The sequence below is a fragment of the Cephus cinctus genome, unplaced genomic scaffold (assembly GCF_000341935.2).
Source record: "Cephus cinctus unplaced genomic scaffold, Ccin1 Ccin1_scaffold0080, whole genome shotgun sequence".
NCBI classification, from domain to species: Eukaryota; Metazoa; Arthropoda; class Insecta; order Hymenoptera; family Cephidae; genus Cephus; species Cephus cinctus.
Window position 1 is genome coordinate 858,478 of NW_014332821.1, and position 22,674 is coordinate 881,151.

Sequence of the window (22,674 nt, forward strand, 5' to 3'; positions counted from 1 at the left end):
TTTCAGCAATTTTTTGTATTAAATTTGTCGATGTTAACAGCATTCCTGCAATACGTATTCTTATAAACGTCGTTTGAACTTTCGACCCCAACGATATCTGAGAGTATCATGAAATACAGTGAAGACGTTTAAGTAACGGCAGCGTGTAGATCACACACGTGGACATTAAGGAACTATGAAAAGGTCTGCCAGAATTAAAATAGATAAATACGAATTATATCGAGGATAATATCAAGGTGATATCACAGTATGGTATCATGATTAATGTATTAGATCGCCATAGCAATTCATGTAAATGCATCATTAACGCATCGACTTCTTACAGCTTCTTACGGCACCTCTAATTCGTGCAGAATTCCATATACGAATTTGTGTCAAAAAATGAATCATTTATACATAAACCATCGAATTCCAAGTAAAAACACCACATTATAAATCTACGATAAACATTGTTCTTATTTTTATATTGATTCCTCTTTGTTTCAGGCAGCCATTATTTATTTTTGAGATTACACACTCCAATAATTATTGCCATGGTATTCGGAATTAATGACAGACCACTCTGGAGTATAAAAAATCTCTACCTAGGACAATTGACCAATAGGACCTCTGCTACATACTACTTTTCCGGTTGAGGTAAGGTTATTAATAAAAACTGATTCAGGAATGCAGTACCAAATGTCTTGTTTTTTGTAGGAAATCATGAACGAGGCGAATTTCATAATCAGTAGGAAACTTATAGTAAAACATTGCACAGAGTACAAAGATGAAGTTGACGAAAAATACAATCACGAGAGAAGGTGAACACGAGACTGGAGGACGGTCACAACGTGAAGCAAGGATTGCGGGAAAGAAGTCTAAACCGGGTGTGTTCAAGAATCCCACTATTGGTATCACCACCACCATTGCCACTTATCGGACAAGGAGAGGACTCTCAGAATCCTCCACCACCATGGCCGGGAGGTGCCAATGGATTTCGACCAGTCGGCGAAGATCGTACAGTCAGGCAGAGATTTTTCAAAACTACAGTCCGCCCGCCGACCAACCAGCAATGCAAAAATCGATGGCTGAATGCGAACCGCTCGGAAAGTGGTAGGAAGGGTCGCAAGGTTAGCTGGACGATAGTATAAAGCTGAGTGCTGTACCACTCTCGGCTGCAAGTATCCATTTAATATTAGAGACGCAGGGTGTGCACCACACGTGCCATTCGCATGAATTCATCATAGAGAGCAACCTTCTTTTGCATTGATACATCATTGCATACTTTATCCACATACTTTCGTAGTCAAGGCACGCCGTAGAATCTACACCCACTGAGGAAACTCATCATCCTTTGCCGTTCGTTACTTTCGTTGGATTATTGGCCAAGGATTACAGTGTGCAAGTGATTTTAAAACCACTGGTGAAGGAGTCAGTAAAGCATATAGCTTCTCTATACCGACTACCTTTGCCGAGTGCTACGACAATCGCAGAGCAACAGGTGAGTGGCGCTCCTGATGTCTTCTGAAGATTTCATAATTGTCTGCGAGTTCTCCGGTTCGAGCATTCCGTCGTGTCAGTGAAGAAATTTAAAAGATTTATAGACATTCGGAGATCTGTTCTCTTCGAACGCTATCGGCAAGGATCTCTTTTAACAGGATTGATAGGTCAATGCCGATGATTCGATGGTCAATGTTGTTGTTTCACAATCTCAATATTATTTGTCCAAGGAAATTATCGTAATCAGTTTATAGTTAATCATTTGTGTTAAGATGAGCAACATAAGTCAAGGACAAGACTTGTGCGGTTGACTAGCCATGTCCTATAAATTCTTTATATCACCGTACCAGTGATGGATAATAAAAAATAATGTATAGCTATATACATCTGTCCTGCGACGCGTTTAAGCCTCGCAATAACTGTCAGTATCTAAGGAATTTGTTTACATTTTTTGTGAATTGAAATAATTCAATGTAACAATATTTAAACGGTGAAAATGAGTTTTATACCGTTCGTTATCCTGTTGCATTCTTGACAAGTTAGTACAGAATCATAGGTTACATTATACGTATATTGTTGCATGGACATTTTGCAAGTCATCTCAAAATCCATATAATGCAAAGTATTCAAAAGTTCCGCTATTAGGAATTTAATTACTTCGTTTGGTGAAGCATGAAAGTCGCGATAATCAAACGATATTCTTTTACATGCAAAGCTTATAAAACAACTTGCATTGCGACTTAACGATATTATTAACATGGGATCAAAGAAAAATGTTACATTAAATTTTTAATATCAATAATTGCACAACATACACAAAGAGCAATGTGGATAATTTATACATTGGCTGGGAAATCTAAGAATTTTTCTACTTCTTGCCCTCACTGATAAAATTGTAACTTCAACCTTCTAGTATGTTCCCTCACTCAGTCATTGCTTCACTATCGTTTGAATGGAGGTTGTCGATAATTACGCAGTTGCAATTATCAGAAAACCTTATTAATAAAGTAGAGAACGATTTATGCACTTAAGACAATATAAATGGCAGAACTTGGCTCCTATCGCACGTTCATACACATATTATACACATGCGAGTTAGCGTCCGGATTAAAAAAATAAGTAAACTTCTCGCAAGATAAATTAATGAAACTCTCTGTCTTTGTTATGACATATTACAACATTGTTGGTCGTTGACTCGAGAATACTTACATGGAAAAAAAATGATGTAGGATTTATAGAAAAATTCTAATTATGACTTACTATTTTTGAGCGAATTCTTCTACGTTTTGGTCTTACGTATACCTATTATATTATGCTACTTCGATTTTTTAATTCCTAACCTCAAATTGAGTTGTGATCTAAAAGGCTGACAAAAATTTGCAACGTAAATTTGATCAACAACATTTTTGGTCAAAAGTGTAAAATTTGACTTGACAGCTGTAAGGTTGAAAATTATGTAAAAGACTCATTGCTCACCTATGCAGAAATTAAGATCATGAGACATTTGAAAATTGTAGAAACTAATTGATTATACTTTAGCGAAATGTAATTAATTTAAGTAAGTCATAAATTAATTGCATACGTATTTATTCGGAAATGTCACGTATACTTATGGACCGAATTAATTTTTTTTCATAAGTGAGGAAAAATCCATACTTAAGGATAAACCATTGACATCTATGATTTTAATAGATACTTTTAATGTATACCCCATTAAGTCTTACTTCTATTTGTATAATATACTATTAGGCACTGTAATTTCAACATGACAAAAATACATCAATTTTACATTATTGCTCTAAAAGTCATTGGCTTCACATAAGTAGCACTGTAAAGTTAAATTTTGTTTATTTCTGTAAATTCAATAGAAAAGTTTTTCTCACGTAGAAAACATTACCGCACGTATTGCGATTACTGGCATCTATAAAGGGAAATGTAATTGCATAGCTTTACAACCAATCGTGCGTTCTAACTTAATAATTCAACCAAACACGGTAACGACATGATAACTATAAGAAAACTCCTTATTATGAATTCTTCACTGAAACTTTTTGAATTTTCTTAGTCGAATGGATGAAAGCTCTTAAAGGTCTTCTTGTAATTAATTTCCTAATACAATAACTTCCATAATAAATCTGTACATAAAATTTGACTGTGCATTTCCTAGAACGTTTGTATAAATATGTTTAACTCAGATTCACGGACAGTATACTATGCTTATTAGCATCTATATATTCGTATTCAAACAGAGTCCTTAAACAAACCTTTATAAATTCATTTAAATCGATGATTCATATAGAAATTCCCAAGCCAATTCCCATAAATGATACTAATATTCTTGTCAATATTAGTAAAATCATACGATAGCTTCTGAAAATAATATTCGCTAGAAGAAATTATTATTAAAAAGATATATGTAAATTTCGCGTACATACGAGATTATCCGTATTTAATCTGTGATTCTGTATAATCTACTCTAATTATTTCATGTCTTTCATTTGGGCGTAATTGGATTCATGTATGTTTCAGTGTCGTAAAGTTAATTGGAGGTCAACGAAAGAAAGGAGTAGCCTTAAGGAAAGGTTTAAGAAATCAGAGTCATGAAAGCCGCGGTTCAACTGCAGCAATTCAAAAGTAAGTTTTTTCAACATGCTTGTTACGTTATGTTCATTCGGTTATTAAACGCGTATGTGCAACCAATATGTTAATTAGACGTATTTTACTATTATTATTAACAGAACGTGGCTCAGATTGCTAGTGAAGCAAACTAAGTTTAGTTTAGTTCAAGAAAAGTCAGGGTGAAAGGTCAAGTTGTAATGCAGACGAAAGAATATGATATAAACGAAGAAACTATCATAACACTTGCACGTTGGAAAAAACGTGATAAACGTAGCATTCGAAGATAAATCTTATCTAGTATCAAGCCACGTTAATCTCCACAAGTTTTTAACGTCTCAAGAATACATGCAGAAATTCAATGGACAATTGGCAAATCAATATGTTTGAAGATTTTGAAATACACTAATTACAAGCTCTTTGGCTTTACATGCATAACAATTTAGATTCTGCCTGAAGAAAAAGTTTTTATACTCGCGTAGCAGCAATTACATTAAACGCTACACAATTTAGTCAATGATAATCGATTATGCATCGTTATGTACGATGCATAAATTGTAATAATGATGGGCATTAATATCTTTGAACATTTCAGGTCGACGAGAGTCGACATTATATGTATACAAGCTATAGAGCTGTGTGATAAGTTTGACACCATAGATGAAGAACCTGACATTGAAACTATGATTTAAAATTATTACATCAGACTTGTCTATACTATATTGATGAAGTGTATAAATACATAAGACTATATTCTAGAATGTGGGATATCCTTTTGATATCATAACGCGTGAAAGTTCAATGTCTCTTACGCGTACACGTACAACGTTTATGGAGAAAGTCCAGGGTCATGTTTGTATAAGGAATACTGGTAATTGTACCACCGGATGTTTACTGTATTATTTATAAAACATAAAATTATCCCAACAAGCATATATCAGGTCTTAATTATTCGGCGGGATCTAGATTTTTTAATGAAGTCTAAGGTAAACAGGTGAAAGAATCATTTTGCTCCTTGTCCTTGTACGAGCGATACGACAAAGTGCAGGCGTGACCACGAAGAGAGAAGGTCACCTGTACCGGAATCGGTTTAAGTTTGGGATGAAAGACATTTTGATATTTTTTATTGCAAAATTGTTAAAGCATAAGAGTTGAGTACGTAATGACAGGTGCGTTATGATTTAGCAGTTAAATTAAAGGGGTCTGGCTTCTCGGACTCTGAGAAAATTGACGCGACCGTTCACATATTGAATCCCATTAAATAATTACGTGGAAACGTCAAAGAAGGACTCATTTTGCAATACAACAAATTATAACGTGAGCGATTTCCTCAGGATTGCTAAATCACGATAAGTCACGCTAGACGTTTCAACTATATCATATTTTTCTTTTAGTTATCATATAACCATCACCCGTCGTTCTCGTAATTATTAATAGACTGTTACCGGTTTTCTCTATTAGCTACTGTTTTTAAATGATTGAATGTCAAGTGAATATTTTTACAGTTTTTGTCCCTTCTCTGGTATCGAGTTTATATGTTAATTTTTTTATTGGTATTTATCAAGTAAATTGCAATGAAGATCATAGTGCGATTTTCATCCCTGTCAAAAACATCATTAGAAGATGTCACTAACTAACATGCGTATTATGACGTATATCCGATTGACAGAATCAGTGTGCCCTCTTTAACGAATACTTAGTTAAGTCTTTGTCATACACTCTGGTAAAATATTTGTCAATTGTAAATCTTGATTGTTAATGTATTTTATGGACTAAATGTCTCTCTCATCCACAATACACTCAGGCTCATCTTCTAAGAATGAGGCTATTCAAACAATGGTACCGAGTGTCAAGGATTCCCACTCGACGAATATCTTTAAGATATTTTCAGAAATTTCGGTATTTCTTTCCTGTCCTTTACACGTGCTAATATTCAAATCTTTACGAGGAAAATACGTCGGTAACGACGTGAGTCATGTCCGTTCAATCACGACGTGTTCATCTGTAAACCAGATGCGCCATCTTTTAGAATCGCTTTTGGTATGATGTGAATGCGTGAAAAACGTATACTAAAGTTTAAAATCACGAAAACCAAATCTCGTCGGGACCATGAACTTTCGTTCGACATTCACATGCAGCTTCTATTCTTAATGATAATAATTACAACCGTGTGTTATAAAAGCATACATATACCAATGCAAACTAGAAATCTCTCGTACATCGGGCGAATAGATATGCATTAAAAAAAAATAGAAGAAAAGTTTTCAATCGTCTGACAAGCTAAATAATAAACTTTATTTTCTGAAATTCGAAATGGCTTCTACGATTATTCTAAAGTTTTAATTATCCACTGGTGTTATTTTACTACTTACCTATATATGTTCAGCATTAATCTGTAATGATAAAAACGTTTTAATATCGTGCGTTTCTTATACACATATTCTTGTTAGTCGAAGAAACTTTTTTACTTAAATAATTATAGACGTTCTTTAATTGCTTGATAATTAAAGCCAAGAAAATTAACGTATACCGGATCGATGATATTGAGCACGGTGTTTCGAAGACGTTCGCCATCTTAGTCGGAGCTACCGTGACTAATTTCTATCGCGTCAGACTTCCTGGACCACGTAATAAATAATTGTATGTACTTGTACATCTGTTATCAATATGGTAATTACAATTAACGTATAGACGATAATGACATCAAGAGGAGAATTAGGAGATGGCAGTGTCACTCCTCCCTGTTGTCCAACTGGAAAAATCTATTAGATATTTCCAACGATTTCTTTCACATATTTCACAATCCTTGTCATCAATGTATTTACATTGCATTTTCATATGTGACACAGCTTATAAAATATCATGATCTGAACCACTTACCTGTACATACATTAATAAGGCCTGTTCGACTAAACGCGCAACGATATTAATTGCGCGCATAAAAATACACGTAGCTACACTGCTATTTCAAATAATAAGAAAAATAAAGTGCTCACTGTCAATATCTTTTATCATACGATGACGTCTTTATTTTAACGTGCGTCTTGCATAATAATGAACGTAAGTCCTGACGTCATTACCTCTGTACAAAAAAAATGCAGAAGAATTATGAACGTGCGAGGCAGAAGACACTAGCGTATAAAAATACCCAGAATCAAAGCTCGTCATAATTGTACATTTTTATTATGCTAATGAGTAATGACTCTTAAGTTCAGGGATGAAACGCTTAATATATTGACATTCTGTTTTCGTGTGAATTTTGAACACCTAAACAATATCTTTACTTAACGTTCCTCATCAACAATAAGCGTCATCTTGTTTCTCATGTACGCAAATTGATTTTTTTCCAACGGTCCACTATGTTTTATATCGTCATCAAGGTTTTTGATGAATTATGGACTTGACCTCTCATGTAGATGAGTTTTATATCCTAGATTGATAATTGTACATTTGTCGTATCCGTATAAAGCGTATCGTCTGCTTTGTTATGTACACAACGTATGGATGAGGAAGTTATAATCATTACCACTGAATATTATCCATGTTTCAATTATTCTTTATTGTATTTACATGCATTACTGAATCATCCTTTTTGTACGAAATAGATAGTAGACTCTGAACAATGATTGTTGACTCAGATACCTATAGCGGTCTTAATGCATGAACAAGACCTGTTAATTATCTCTTCAAATCTTGATTACGACCAATTAGTTTCTGTTTGGACAATTCCCTTATTCCACCTGATCGAAATTGAGCATTGGTCGAAATAACGCGTTTGGTCGTGTATTTCTTATTTTCATCCTTAATCATGCACAAAAATCACAAGTCATGTTAGTCACCATTCACAAGTCTCTAATATTTTGTGACAATCCAATCACCCTGGGGCACATTAATTTCTTTGATGAGGTTATGTACGTGGCTGACAGGTACCTGAGGGGTGTCGAATAACAAAATAAAAACTCTAAACATTGATAAGTAAAGGCCTAATTGAATTTGGATAGCGGATGAAACGATATGTGAGTCAAGGTAAACATAAACTGGGACCTCAGACCGTTTCGTTGGTTCATGTCGCCCGAGGGAGCAACGAATTTCACAAAGGAAAAGAATAAAAATTGTTATGATACTTTTTCGCACGTCCCGATAGATCACATTATAAGAGGTTAATGGCTCTGAGTCTTGATTTTTTTCATACACCGTTGCACGAGTAAAGTTTAATAAAGCGCAATAAAACTTTTTGAATATTCGGAATCGTATTTAAATTGTGGCATATTGACAGGGTGGCAATTATATGATACATTAGATCCTTAAGCAACCTTTTTTAGTTATCGATTGATGGATTGAACTTTCCGTTTTATGGCTGACACGTATGTTTTTTCCCAACGCAAATAAATGTGACAAAATAACAATTTCACGTCTGTTACAGAGATTCCTTTCGTTTTATGGATGAATTTTTTATTTTTGTCACTGACATCATTATAGTTTTTTTTTCATTTTTTCCAACTTTTTTCTTGGACATCCAGTCGGTTTCCAATGTTGTTCTTAACCTTCGACTATTTTACGATGTAACTTTTATTAATTATTTATCAGAACTATAAATTATCAGGGAAGGACGTGAATATCTTTTATGGGGAGATTGAACAAGATTTTTATAGTTTCCGAAAAAATAACAAAATTTCACACATTGAACGATCAGTTTAACATTTTTTACTAAAAATGCTATTATAAAAAATGTATTTATTTTATAGTCCATATCTTTCTCAGGACTTAAAAAATATTGTATACTTACTGTCCATCTCTGAGTATTCGTTAAATAAATTTATCACGTGGCAACCGTTGCCATTAATTTTTATATTCTTCTTGCTTTCCTCAAAAAGCCTCCAAACGGTATTCTAGACGATTTACGATGCCTTGCAACTTGTGCTAAATACAAATCTACGATCGCTGTAAAGTCCTCGTTCGCTTGTCAGCGTTAACACTTCTTTTTGCGTGAGATACTTAATGAGATAGGTGGTATTATAAATCAACAGGAAAACTTACAAATGTGTTTCACAAATCGGTTACAATCTAGGTAGACTTTGATACTATACGTCCTGTGTGACCTTACACGTTTGAAGGTATCGTGCCATAAGAGGACTATCGTATTCATGCTTCACAGTTATTAAATGCAAACACGGCTTCTTGCGTTGACGAGATTTTAATATGTAACGCCATTCGCACGTTTTACATAATATACGATATATAATGCGTAGATTCAATACATAAAGCACTGCTCATTGACTCTGTCTCACAGACATTTATTTGTTGGATAGAATTTATCGGGCAGTTATTTAAATTTACGATAATTCTTCACACAATAAAACACTTGGTTGCTTATATTGGAAATTTTTTTATTCTAGAATGTCTTATCCTATTCATGGTGGGCATCATATGCAGCGCTTTGGCATACGCATTGTACGTAATCAATCCTATCAAGGCGCTTCTGGAATACGTGAGTACATTATTTCATTCTAAAGTAAGGGTACGCAGGTCCTGTGATAATCAATATGCAGTTTATTGGAATATGTTTCACAAATGTCATGACCAATTCGGAATATACGTCATTCTATTCAATATATGATAAAAATGGAAGAATAACTTAGCGTATAAAGAATACTGAAAATGTAATTTTAGAAACTTCAAATGGCTCCAGGATCAACGGTATTTACGATATGGCAGACACCACCTATTGACATTTACATTAAAGTTTACATATTTAACATCACCAATCCTACTGAGTTTCTAAATGGAGAAGAGAAACTTAAAGTCCAAGAAATAGGTCCTTACGTTTACAAGTAAGTATTCATTGCTTTTAGCCCTTGTATTATTTATACAATAGCACAGTTGGAAAAAAACATATATATATATGTCTTATTTTAACGTTATAGGGAAATTTTGAAAAACGAAAATGTCACGTGGAATGACAATGGCACGATGTCATATACGCCAAGGAGGACGGTGGTGTATGTACCAGAAATGTCCGTGGGAGACCCTGAACAGGATCTGGTGATGGTACCTAATATACCAATGCTGGTACGTAAAAACTATTTTAATATTTACAAGTAATTGCTCGTATAATGGATTTTTCAATTTTATACAAATTTCTTGACATTTAACCTTCGATTGGATAAACGTGCATTCTAATTTAAAAATTGCCACGCAAGTGTATCAGACAATCTTGTAAAATGTTAATCGGGTACAGTTTTTGCGACGTACCTCAATAGCGTGAATTAATAAAAGAGCATAAAAATTATTCGCTTACTAGACGGATGTTATTTAGTCATATAAAAAATAACATTAATAGCGGCAGAAGAAGGTTGACAATATCGTATAGTAAAGTTGAAAGTCCATTTTGCTTTATTTTATTTATTCCTTAATTGTAATTGGCTAACTACATGACATCTCTAATATTATGAATTTCTTATCTTAACGACAGGGAAGTAAGACCGGGAAGATGATTGAAAAACTCAGTTCATGCGGAATGACTAATTTGACGTAAATTTTTTTTTAAGTTCTGATTGTCTTATTACACCTCTGTATAATGCACCGAATTAGCAAACTCCGTTAAAAGAATGATTTATCAATGTAAATGACTCTTAGCCATTAATCGCAATAATAACGGACTGACAAAACAGCGAGGATACGTCTTTCCTTATAATTCATTATACTTTCTAATTAAAAATTTTCTTTTTTCATTCATAACATTGATTTTGATCGTAAACGCAGAAAATCTAATTTTATCCCAATGCCGTCGAGTTTCAAGAATTCAATTCTTATTAAACTTTTAGTCATTTCAATCCGAACATTAATCCTAAGTTGATTCATCGTCCAAGACGTAATATAAACACGACTAAAAGTTATCAAGAGTTTCAATCACAGCCAAATATCACAAATGGAATAAAAAAATGTATTGATTCGTTTAAAGAAAAAATATGGACATCCAGTATTAATAATGTCAATTCTCCTGCAGAACGAGGAAATATCTTCTCCTACTGGAGTATCCCATTATAGGATGAATATTAATCACTGAACGTTCATTATACATGCCTAAACGTATTAAATATTAAACTATTGACATCAGTGACGCAAATTTCCTTACGATATCAGTTGTTTCCTTAACGATCATTCAACGTCCCACGCCAGCGGGAACTAACTTCTTTTTAACTAACGACCGTGCTAGCGACTATTCGCCTACCTGATTATCATCCCATTTTGTTCATCATATGTTTCCTCAAATTCATCTTTGACATTGATTTTATTACACGTGGATGCAATATGCAATATATATATTATATATAAATAACAAGGTGAGAGGTACTATATTCCTACTTGAAAAAAACACCGATAAGCAATGAAAACTGACCTTTAAGAATACTGCCGGATAGGCTATGGAAATGTTTGTTGGTATTTTTACGTAGTAGTTCCGTTTGCCGTATTTCTATACAACGTCAGAAGCGTATTTCATCTTGAGATTTGTAAGCATAAAGCGCATGCATATTCCGCGCTAAAAAAATTAACGTGTCGAATTTATAATATATACTTTCTTTTAGCTTGTTAAAGCAACGTGCGTATAATCTTATATCAGGAATATTCAATAGATTTTTTATGTTTTATGTCACAGGGCATTACGTCAGCCCTACGTAATGCAGGATTCTTTGTTAATTTTCCTCTTGCGCGTCTGACGAACTATTTGGACAGCAAGCCTATATTGAACATCTCCGTTTACGAGTATTTGTGGGGTTATGAGGATCCTCTGGTTCAGCTAGCCAGTGGTATCGTACCCAAATTCATCAATTTTCAAAAATTCGGTTTACTGGACAGGGTGAGTAATGTATTGAGTAATCAATGAAATTTTCAGTTTAATTATATTTCTCTTTGAATACGAAAATGATATTCGAATCACAAATATTCGAATTCTCCCACTATAAACGGTAAACAACTATTTAATCCTTGCGCACACTTTACCGGTTGAACGTAGACAAGGAGAGTTGACGAGTTGCGTAGCGATGTCATTATTTTTCTGATGGAAATTATTAAGTCTGTCGTGCGTAAGACATTTTTAGAGATTCATTATATTCATCGCGAGAAAGAGTCATTACTCAAGAGTGTAAATTAGCGAGATTCCTGGTATAACCCCTACCGTAACTAAGATTAATGTAAATTCTTATTGCAAATATCTGTTTGTAATATTATTCATGTTTTTCGTATTGCTGTGTAACTATGCTGCTACCGATAGAGATGATGTGGTTATAAAAAGATACTATGAAGATGGTAAATGTAAATACGTATGTAGTCAAGATTCATCGAATCTTTGAAGAAGCTGGAAGTTAAAATAATCTGTTGCTAAATACTTGAAGCTGTATATAAACATTGAAAAAATAGTCAATATGCACTGACTTACGATAACTGGATATTACCACATAACCTAGCCAAACTGGCAGCAGGACACTAGCATGTATATAGGAATAACTTCTCAATAAATCCTTTCACTGTGATTTTATGAGCCATTTATTGACATTATGGCTAAAGCGCTTTAATTAATGAGAACGCGTAATACGCAATCGACTTGACGTTTAGAATATGCGAGAAATGAGATTAATTGATTCTAATGCATATCGACTGCAAAACTTCGTAGCTCATTCGGTTGAGAAATAAGAGTTGGAATTTTTCCTCTAATGCAGGTTGCTTAAACTATATTTTCAATCTCTGTACAGATGTACGACGAAGGAGACAACACGGTAGTGATGAACATTAAGAAAAATGAAAATATGACCGATGAAGCTGGGCGATACTTAAGCATTGAGTCTTTTAACGGAAGTCCTGGTTTGGCTTATTGGGGCTACGTCGATGTTGAAGGAAACGAGACTAATCCTGCGTAAATATACATTTTTCATTACTCTTGTATTATATATCCCCTATTATTCTTTCTTCCTTAGATTTAGCTTTACCTTTAAAAATTTACATTTTTCAGCAATACTATGTGCAATCGTGTTCAAGGGGCTACCGAAGGCTGTATATTCCCTGACAATTTGGATCGGAACGCTGTTTTTCGCGTATACCGAAAAGCTTTCTGTCGTACTATGCCAATAGTCTTCAAGAAGGAAGTTGTTGAAAATGGATTTCCGGCTTATCTCTACAGTCTCAGCGATGATTTTCTCGAGACGCCGGACAAAAATCCGGACAATGAATGTTATTGTCGTAAAATGGAAAAGTGCCTTAAGAAAGGACTGACCGACGTGACACCTTGTTATTACAGTAAGAATATAATTTCTTTCGTAATTGTTAATTGTAATATCATCTATCCTTTACATTTATCTCATGTTATTTGTGTTCTACTGTACGCGAGAAATAGCATCGAAAAAAGAGACTTGCAAAGTGCAATAATGATGCATATAGCATTCACAGTTTAAACTAACAAACACTTACTGGTTAAGAAAAAAAAAGAATCTGTTTAACATCGTTGTTAATACGAGTGAGAAATTCCACGTAATCCTTGTGGCTATTTAAATATTGGTTGTTAAACTTTATTATTATCAGCATGTTTTTATGAATATTCAGATAAGTCTGAATTTTTCAGAACAATAATACTGCTAATATTGAATGACGTCTTAGGAGACATTTCATGGAGAAAAAATAATTTTATTACTCACATATTGCATGTACACAGAGAGACAATGAAACAGGCTTGTTGGTCGAAACTTTTAGAGGTATAGATTTATAACATTTTTGATACTATGATCAAGCCGATCGACCCATATAAATGTTATACGTTAAACCGACCTGACTGGGTGGTAATGAAAAATTCATAGCAGATGATGTTTCGGAACTTGGTGGGAAATGTCACACTCTGAACTTTACAGTTTAATGAGAATAGCACGTATAGTAGATCCGTGGCCTTCTTTTCTACAGGGACACCATTGAGAAAATATAGGTTAGACTTTAATGGACGCGCAAAACCTTCGTATTAAAGGACACTTTGCGAAGTCTGTTTATGTGAAGTCAAGCGATGTGCTTCTTTTGAAAAACTGAAAAATAGTCAAGGATTTTCGGTAAAATATCGCAACTATTTATTCTGTGGATTCGCGGATTGACTCCAATCTCTAAGTTCGGTATATATACTACTTTCTTGCAATGTTCTCTGTATATGAATCTGCCTTCATTATGCAAGTCACCAGTTTGCAATTTTTCCCTAGAATCTAAAATGTTGTAACGCTACTATAGTCGGTCCACGAGTTTGATATGTTTCTTTGACTGATCAAAAACATTCAAGTCCAGCAAACCACACGTGTCTTAGCATAGCATTTTTTCACAACGTATGCATGTGCCTGGTTTTGCACTGATTTATATTATATTATTTTAGTATATATATTTTTCCCGTACTTTTGTGGAAACCCATCTGTCATCTGTTAAGAATTGCATTATTTTGCAAACTGTCAGAACAAGACGAGCTCGTACATCGACTATAGCTAGAAGGAATGGTAGTCGTGGCAGATGATATACCACAGTACAGTGAGCGATGAAGAAATAATTACAAACCTTCAAACGAATATACGTCGCAATAAATAAAAACGGTATACCGCTACGCGATAAAGATTGTTATCGAGACTTCAGTAATTTCCAAGTTTATCTATTTAACTTAATTTCATCCAGCCTTGCGATTTGTCATTCGATGATCGATTCAAAGTTTTCTAATCGAACGAATAGTACCTAGAGTATTAAAAATAGATGTAAAAGTAAAAAGAACAAATTGTCTAATGAAAGTGTGTTGACTAATGAAAATAACTGCGACTAGCAATACCGGTTCGCAGTTCGAGGGCTACTTACTTGTTCGACTGGAAATCATTGAAATACTTGATCGTTAAAGGTTTATAAAAAAATATACATATTCAATGAATATTGTTGTTACTGTGCATTGCAGATATTCCAGCCGCTCTCTCCTTACCACATTTCCTTGATGCTGACCCGACTCTCTTGGAGGGCGTAGAAGGTCTTCATCCTGAGGAAGAGAAACATCGTACAAAAATTCTGCTTCAGCCGGTAAACACTTAAACGTAAAATTTTATTTTAACGAGCGAACAAAGAAAATTATTGTGTCAAGATGAAAAATACATCGCACATCAAATAAATACGGATCTTGTGTCAATAAATATAGTCTCATACTTGTTTATTTTCATTAAAACATATATACATTCTTTTTTATAAATATTGAATCAAAAAATATTTGTTCTCTATTCCAGACAGTGGGAATACCGTTATACGTGAATTCTAGACTTCAGACTAATCTCGTAATGGACCACACAGTCTATAATTCAAGAGTGACGCCGTTTAATGATCTGACTGTTCCTCTCTTTTGGACTGACTTGGTAAATATAGACTATTTTTTTAAATTTCTCAACATAAAAAGACTATGATTATAGTGAATAATTTAATATTCTAATATTCCAGCATATCCCGAATCTACCGAGCGATTTGTTGCTGCTCTTGAGACTGTGCCTGCAGGTATTGCCTGTCGTGCAAACTGTCCTTATCTGCCTCCTAGGTATCGTCGGGGTCACGACGTTCTTCCTTTCTCTAATCGGTTCCCTATGGGTTCTAAACCAGCAGCAAGATGAAGAAGACAAAAAGAGAAAAGATAGCTGCGATCTTAGGATACCATTGGGTTACGGTCAGTACACTGCTATTCGCATCTTGCCTGCCATTAAGAAGATTACATCGAAGACGGATCTATTCGGTTAAGCTACACGAAATTCAACGCATCAAAGAAGAGAGAAAAGAAGAGCCTTGGTAGAATTCACAGTATACGAGTTAATTTTATAAATGTATTACAGTAATTAAGCTTGCGGTCAGATGTACCTCAAGGCCTCGTATTCTTTGCCGACCTTGCCACTTTCTTTTGAACTCTGTTTTTTTCGGCATTCTGCCCTCTTCTTGAGATCATTGTGTACTTAACTATTGTACAAGTTAAAATGTCATTTTGCATGTAATTTTATAATTCTATACAGTACCGAAAAAGGTAACAGATTTAAACAAATAACTCCACTTCTGTGTCTGATTTCCTTCTGACAGTCCGGAGATAAAAAAAAGAGGTTCACTTTCCTCGCACACAACTGTTACAAACTTTGTTAATACGATGTTAAAGAATAACGAATCGTCTAAATTACAATAACAGGTTTTCCTTTATCAGTGATATATTCAACAAGATAATAATGTCCGATACTTTTGTTTTGTAAAAAGTGATGTCGTATTCGCAAGTAGATAGATAAACATATTCCAGACGCTATTCAAAATTAATTTGTATATTTTTCCTGAACGAGATGTCATTGTCTAGATAACACACGATATTTTCATACGTTCAAGCGAGCATAAACAATTGCCTCTCAGATTATTGCATAGAAACATCTTTCTTTGGGTACGTTCCGAAATTAATTGCCAGTATTGCGAACACGTTCATGGGATGACAGGAATACTACTATACTCTCAGTACTTGCATTGATTATTACGGAACGTATCTTTCTTGAGCTTGAGAATAGAAGTCACGTGGTGCATCAAAACAAAATAGAAATGTATGATTCTAGAAATCATTTGGTGTATACAAGATTTCACGATTAACTACTATAGCAAAAACGCATTTTGAAAAATCAAAATACTAATTAGACGTTACTGTTAATATATGATATTCTTTTCTGTTACGGGATTTTGCGCTTGTTCTTTTCATAATGTAACAATGAAAACCAGCATTCAATTGTTTAACGAAAGAGGTCCCACTCAATTGTGCTGACTCTTCGTACTGTTTTTTGAGTCATAGATTTGTGTTAATTATACTTTAGTTTTTTTTCTTCATATTTTTCGTTATGTTCATAAGGATTGCGAACAGTAGGTAGACTTATTAATGGCGATGCCTGCTCAATGATTTTAAATTAAAATCCATACATTAGGCTTCTAATGATAAGAGATATTTTATAGAAGTAGGAGTGCGCTGACATTGTTAAATTTTAACCTGAGCGGCATAATTTGAAAAAAAATGGAATTTTTTATTAGTACAGAGTTGTATCGTTGCTCTTGTCTCATAAATATTTGTCAATGGGTATTTCAATCACGTTATTAAATTGTATTAAGACATGTACATAGATAGTTGTTTATATTATATCGATATTTAAGATATACATATATATCTATCATACGAATATCTCTAATTCTTTATTCCCATCGTAGATCTTTCAGGTATGCGAAGGGACATAAGATGCAATATATATATTGTGTGCCTAAGTGTATATTCGCAATTAGCATCAGTAGAAAATTTATTTATCAATTTCAAATGTTGACGAGTCAGGCACAGACAATAAGGCAGATACATATAATGAAATAATAAGACTGATTGGGCATGGATGATTACCCTAATAGTAACTATACATACAAAAATGTAGGTCTCTCTAGCACTGATATGCTTAGTCATGTGCTTCATCAAGTTGCCACATTAAATCCGTATTAAGGAAGGTCACGTGTAACAACCTTTTCCTTCATTACCTAAATGTCCCAATATTTTTGAATAACTTTATAATGCTCTTTTAAATAATTTATTAAAAACGAATGTGTTTGAAAGAGACATTTTCTTACATAATTGTTTTAAATTGTTATTTTGATAACAAGAGTTTCAAATTTCATGGTTTGTTTTTGAAATATTAAAAAAACCAAATTCTTTGTGAAAAAGGAGAAAGGAGAAGAACTCACTGATAATATGTTCTCAATTAAATCTCTATAGAAGTAACACATTGATGATTATATTTAATTTGACAAGGGTAATATGCATATTGTCCTTCTAGTAATTAGATTTTCCTGGGCAATATATAAATCAATAAAAATAGTTTTACCCTCTTCATTAGTTCAGCTTTTGTTAAGAGAGTAGCTTTTTTCTAAACTTTGAAATTGTATTAGGTGAAGGTATATAATTATTGAGATAATTTAATATAAATATTTGTTTATATTTCCAGACATCCTATTATAATACAGTTATTATCGATTTTCAATGTATAAAGTAAATACAACATTGCAGCATCAACGAGAAGCGCGTAACGCAATCTATTTACTCACTCATTTTCTCTCTGGGGCTTACAATTGAATCTGTTCCTTACATGCATTAGACAAAGATATAGTTAGTAAATCAGTAACATTTAAAATTACCGGTCGAACAAATAATATGCATACATTGTTTAAAGAAAAGGGCCTTACTCGTTTAAAATTTATTTTACTAATGGATAATTCACTTCAAAACTTGGAACAATTTTGAAAGACTGAAATGAAATACAACTGCATAACATATGTGGCATACAAAATTATTCTTTAGATATCACTATGAGCCTAGATGTTTAAAAAAATCTTTAAGTAGCAATAAGGTATATTATTAATCATTTCCCTTATTTTGAATTCAACAAACACACAAGAGCGGCTAATCAAGGGTCCTTACTGACCTACCGTACTTATCATTGGATCAGTAACGGTTGTGTACTGAGCCACTCTTCTGCGTTTCCTAGGAACACAACTCACAGAAAAGTGAGCTTATAAGCAGTTATAAATACTTCATGAAATATGTTGATCAGCTTAAATATTAAATACTGATGGTTTCGAGTAATAAAAATGTTACTGATTGCAATCTCATTACTAAACTTCATATTAGGTAATATTTTACATTAGGAACATCCATAGGATAGACTCACAGATTACATATGTGTAACCATATCATCAGACCGCGAACACTCAAAGACCGAATTGAATTATTTCATTTTTTATATAATTATTTACATAGTAAAAAAATGTGCCTCAGAAAAAATGGCAATACATTATTTCACAGCACGATAGCAGAATAAATAAATCATTAAACGATTATTTACTGCTCCTAGCGCATAACGATGTTTCAAATTAATTTGATTTTATACACATTTTGCTACAACATCCAAAGCGTACAATTATGTAATGCTGTATTATACTCTCTAAATGAATGACGATTACATACTCAGAGTAATGTCTTGATTATTCGAAGTTTCTCATTATTTTATCTCCAAATTTTTTTTTACAAAAAATCATTTTGATATCTTAGCATATTCATAAATTCGTTGTTAAGAAGTACATGGAACGCTGTATATGGTTAACGCTTAACACCTGGAAACTGTTGAAGCAATCTGAACAATGTGAAATACATGACTCTCTTGGAATGTATTTAATGTGCTAAATCCATCAATTGAATTTTTATTAAGTATTCCCGAAACAGCTTTTCAATCAAATTAATTTGAAACTCAAGTATATAACACAGCAAAAGGAATTTGACGTACCTTTATACCATGTAAAGTTATAAAATTTTCTTTCTCTAATCGCGGATCATCAAGACACCAACGCACATCTGACGAACGCGGAGATAATTTTAAACCCATAATATCATTTAACTAAAAATTATGTACAATTTGTTCAGTTTTAATAGAAGCCTGATTTTACAGAATTAGTAACCAGCCCGTTTCAACTCGTTTAGTTGATGCGCAAGCTTTTCTTCCTTTGTTCTCCTCGCCTGTCCCAACTTTCGGCATTCAATATATGTACTTAAAAATCTCTCAACATCAATCTTTCTATTAAGAAAGTCTTCGGCTATCTTTTCACTTCTTTCGTGACTCTCATCTGCAGCTTGTTTCATGCATTCCTTTATATGATCAGGTGTAAACACTTCAGATAATTTATTGTACCGTTGAATAAGCTGATCATACCGAGCCTTCAACGTGGTGACGGTTTCAATTTTTTCTGCAACTTCATCGCGCAACTGCTTAAGTTCAGGCTCTTTGGTTAAATTCGCCGCTAAAAATTATAAAAAGATAATCATTATTAATAATAGAATTTCTAAAATAAAAATATAATGCATCAATGAACAGAGGCTTTACTTACTGGCAGTTTTCTCTACCCAATCTATAGCATCTTCGACAGCAGCATTAATGTCTTTTAATTGTGAATGATTTTCCAAAAATTCATCCAGCCTGTCTTCGTCTTCACTGAGTTTTTTCAATTCCTCATTATTCAAATTATTCAGTTCTGGGAATACTAAACTCTGGGGCGCCTTCGTTTGGACGTGGCTTTGTACGGATTGTCCGTAATTCGCATTGACGAAATGTGAATTTAAGTACGAGGATGCATGTTGACTCGTGGAGTAATGCGTGGGATTAGTTCTGTGTAAAGTACTACTTCCAGAGTTTGCAATGTACGTTGAATGATGAGATGGTACTGCGAAGGAATTTGTCTGGCTATTCGAGTTATACGTGTTTCCGGAATTTGTATAATTGTAATTGTAGACAGAGGTGTTTGTATTCGAGGAAGAGAATAGCGGATACTGTGAATCGTAATACGAATTATAGGACGTTGAAGGAAGGTCTATGTATTGCTGCAGAGCATAGGATGGCGAAGCTCTTTCTTGAAGATCTGCAACAGTGTCATATCCAAAGATCATTGAGGTTGCTGACATATCAAATATATAATTATAATACAAATAGTGGTCTTTTCACTTGAAATGATATATAAGAGTACAATTAATACCTCTGTGGGGTATAGTTGTTGCTGGAGGACTATCTTCTAATAATTGTGGTGGATTTTTGCTAAATTCTCTAATAATGGCTTGAACAACACGGCCAAGGTCACTGTGCACTGTGAACTAGAAAAAAAGACAGTTGTTACTGAAACTACATATCACTTTATTGTAAAGTAATTGAGAGTAGAATACTTGTTAATGATTATAGTAGCAACACAATTTGGACAAATACAATTAGAAATCATATTCACTTTCAGAGAAGTAACTGGTCTGTTTTTAGAAAAGGCTATTCGTTGAAACTAATGGAATTAGTACACCCATTTTTACTTCAAATGTATATACATGCAATGTATATACATATTTACATTTAATTAAGCATCTTTTGTTTAACATAAATATAAACTTATCACATTAAAGCAAGGAATACTTGCTTCCTCTTAAATGGTCATTATTTTGATTTAGAAGTAATATGCTAATCTAAATAGTTTAAGATATATCTTTATCTTGTGGTGAAACAAAAAGTATAAATATAGGTATCTTATTAGATAGCAGGAGACCAACTTGGCTTACATTTAGCAATCCTGGGGCACTAGTAATTTCACTGTGTTCGTTACACCAAGGATGCGTAATTGGAGGGGAAACTCTAAGGAATGGCTTCTCCAATGGAAACTCTGGGGTTAGCGAGACCATGATAGCCATTCGCTTATCCCCAGCATCAAACTGCACCTGGTACTCCACATCTTCTTTCAACTCGATTACACTGCACATGCCAGTGAAGAAAATATATATATAAGCATTTATAATTAGATTGGTAAACAACTTACATTTTATATCATGTAGTTAAGATTGTAGATTTATATAAATTACTAACTTTCTATATATTAAAGAAACAATTACAATATTGAGAGATAATTATTATTAATATTAATATTCATTCTTCAACATTAAATTAACATATCAATTTCACTATATCTGTATTGTAACAAAAATATATAAGTATCTCTATTTTTTTTAATGGGACAATAGAAACATCTTATTTACCATGATTCTGCATACAAAAGAAGTCGTGTACATTTATAGTAAAATAATAACAGATCACACATTAAATGTGAGGAATTGCTGTGAATCATTAAATTCTTAAGACATTGCAACAATTGTAGTACTTTGAAAGTAATGTCATTCAGATCAAGGTGGACAAAAGGAACAACCCTCATGATAAAAGGAAATCATAAACGAGAGTTCGACGCTAATCTGATATTGTAATGCGATTTTATAAGTCGTAAATGTAAATAAAAGAGGTTAATAAGAGGTTACAAATATCGGGAATATCTTACTTGGCATTAAAAATTTTCAATGTGTTGATTTGTCGTTTCCTTTTGACGGCAGCATTCTCAGTTTCTCCACGGAATATTTGCGATAACATTTAAATGCCTTAATTTTTGATAAATCATTCGCTTATCCGTCAATGTCCCTGTCAAAGCAACCATCCAGCAGAACAGCTGTTCCAACTTTGCTTACTTCACACAGGAAATAGTGATATTCCTATGTCATGTTAACATCGCAACAGTAGGTTTGTTCTCATTACTTCGTTACCTATACTTTCTGAACTTTTTAAAAAGTGCTAATTGGTGACATTTTTAAGTAAACAATGAGAACAGAAACCACGAAAAAGTTAATTAAACGCATAATTAAACATTTTACTTTTTTAAAAAGTAATGTCTTGAAATAATTTTCTATAGCTAAATAAATTACCTTTGAACATCCTTACTTTAGATTCAAATAAAAATTGTTTAGGCAGAAATGAGTAGGGAGATTGCCAATAAGCCGATTTTCATGGTCCAAAATCTATTTCAGTGTGGACGCGTCATCTGACGACTGGACGTTTCTGCATTTGTGCCATATTTGTGCACATTTCCTAAATAATTTTTTTTTTAATATGTCGATGGCATAGAACCATAGAACTTAATACTCCTAGAAAGGGAATAGAC

The 22,674-nt window shown here is 33.5% G+C and overlaps 2 protein-coding genes across 6 annotated transcripts; one reads left to right on the top strand and one right to left on the bottom strand.

Annotated features, from left to right (window-relative positions):
• The first annotated feature begins 1,090 nt into the window (after positions 1-1,090).
• On the top strand, positions 1,091-17,625 carry LOC107270968 (scavenger receptor class B member 1). 3 transcript variants are annotated; one of them, XM_025088006.1, is made up of 11 exons: positions 1,091-1,109; positions 4,009-4,113; positions 9,492-9,583; positions 9,766-9,926; positions 10,020-10,164; positions 11,753-11,953; positions 12,846-13,006; positions 13,103-13,386; positions 15,050-15,168; positions 15,369-15,494; positions 15,577-17,625. In XM_025088006.1, the coding sequence occupies exons 2-11, from the start codon at positions 4,080-4,082 to the stop codon at positions 15,865-15,867; spliced, it is 1,614 nt and encodes a 537-aa protein (XP_024943774.1). In that variant the 5' UTR covers positions 1,091-1,109; positions 4,009-4,079; the 3' UTR covers positions 15,868-17,625. The 3 variants fall into 3 exon arrangements, with proteins under 3 accessions (XP_024943774.1, XP_015601964.1, XP_015601972.1); XM_015746478.2 differs by lacking the exon at positions 1,091-1,109 and adding an exon at positions 1,144-1,480; XM_015746486.2 differs by lacking the exons at positions 1,091-1,109; positions 11,753-11,953 and adding an exon at positions 1,144-1,480.
• Positions 17,626-18,889: 1,264 nt separating this feature from the next.
• On the bottom strand, positions 18,890-22,595 carry LOC107270977 (vacuolar protein sorting-associated protein 37A). 3 transcript variants are annotated; one of them, XM_025088016.1, is made up of 6 exons: positions 22,439-22,595; positions 22,021-22,307; positions 21,257-21,446; positions 20,695-20,809; positions 20,053-20,580; positions 18,890-19,965 (listed from the first exon to the last, which is right to left on the bottom strand). In XM_025088016.1, exons 2-6 carry the CDS (start codon positions 22,107-22,109, stop codon positions 19,619-19,621), a joined length of 1,269 nt encoding a protein of 422 aa, XP_024943784.1. In that variant the 5' UTR covers positions 22,110-22,307; positions 22,439-22,595; the 3' UTR covers positions 18,890-19,618. The 3 variants fall into 3 exon arrangements, with proteins under 3 accessions (XP_024943784.1, XP_024943787.1, XP_015601982.1); XM_025088019.1 differs by having other exon boundaries at positions 22,021-22,279; positions 22,439-22,594; XM_015746496.2 differs by lacking the exon at positions 22,439-22,595 and having other exon boundaries at positions 22,021-22,354.
• Between the last annotated feature and the right edge of the window lie 79 nt (positions 22,596-22,674).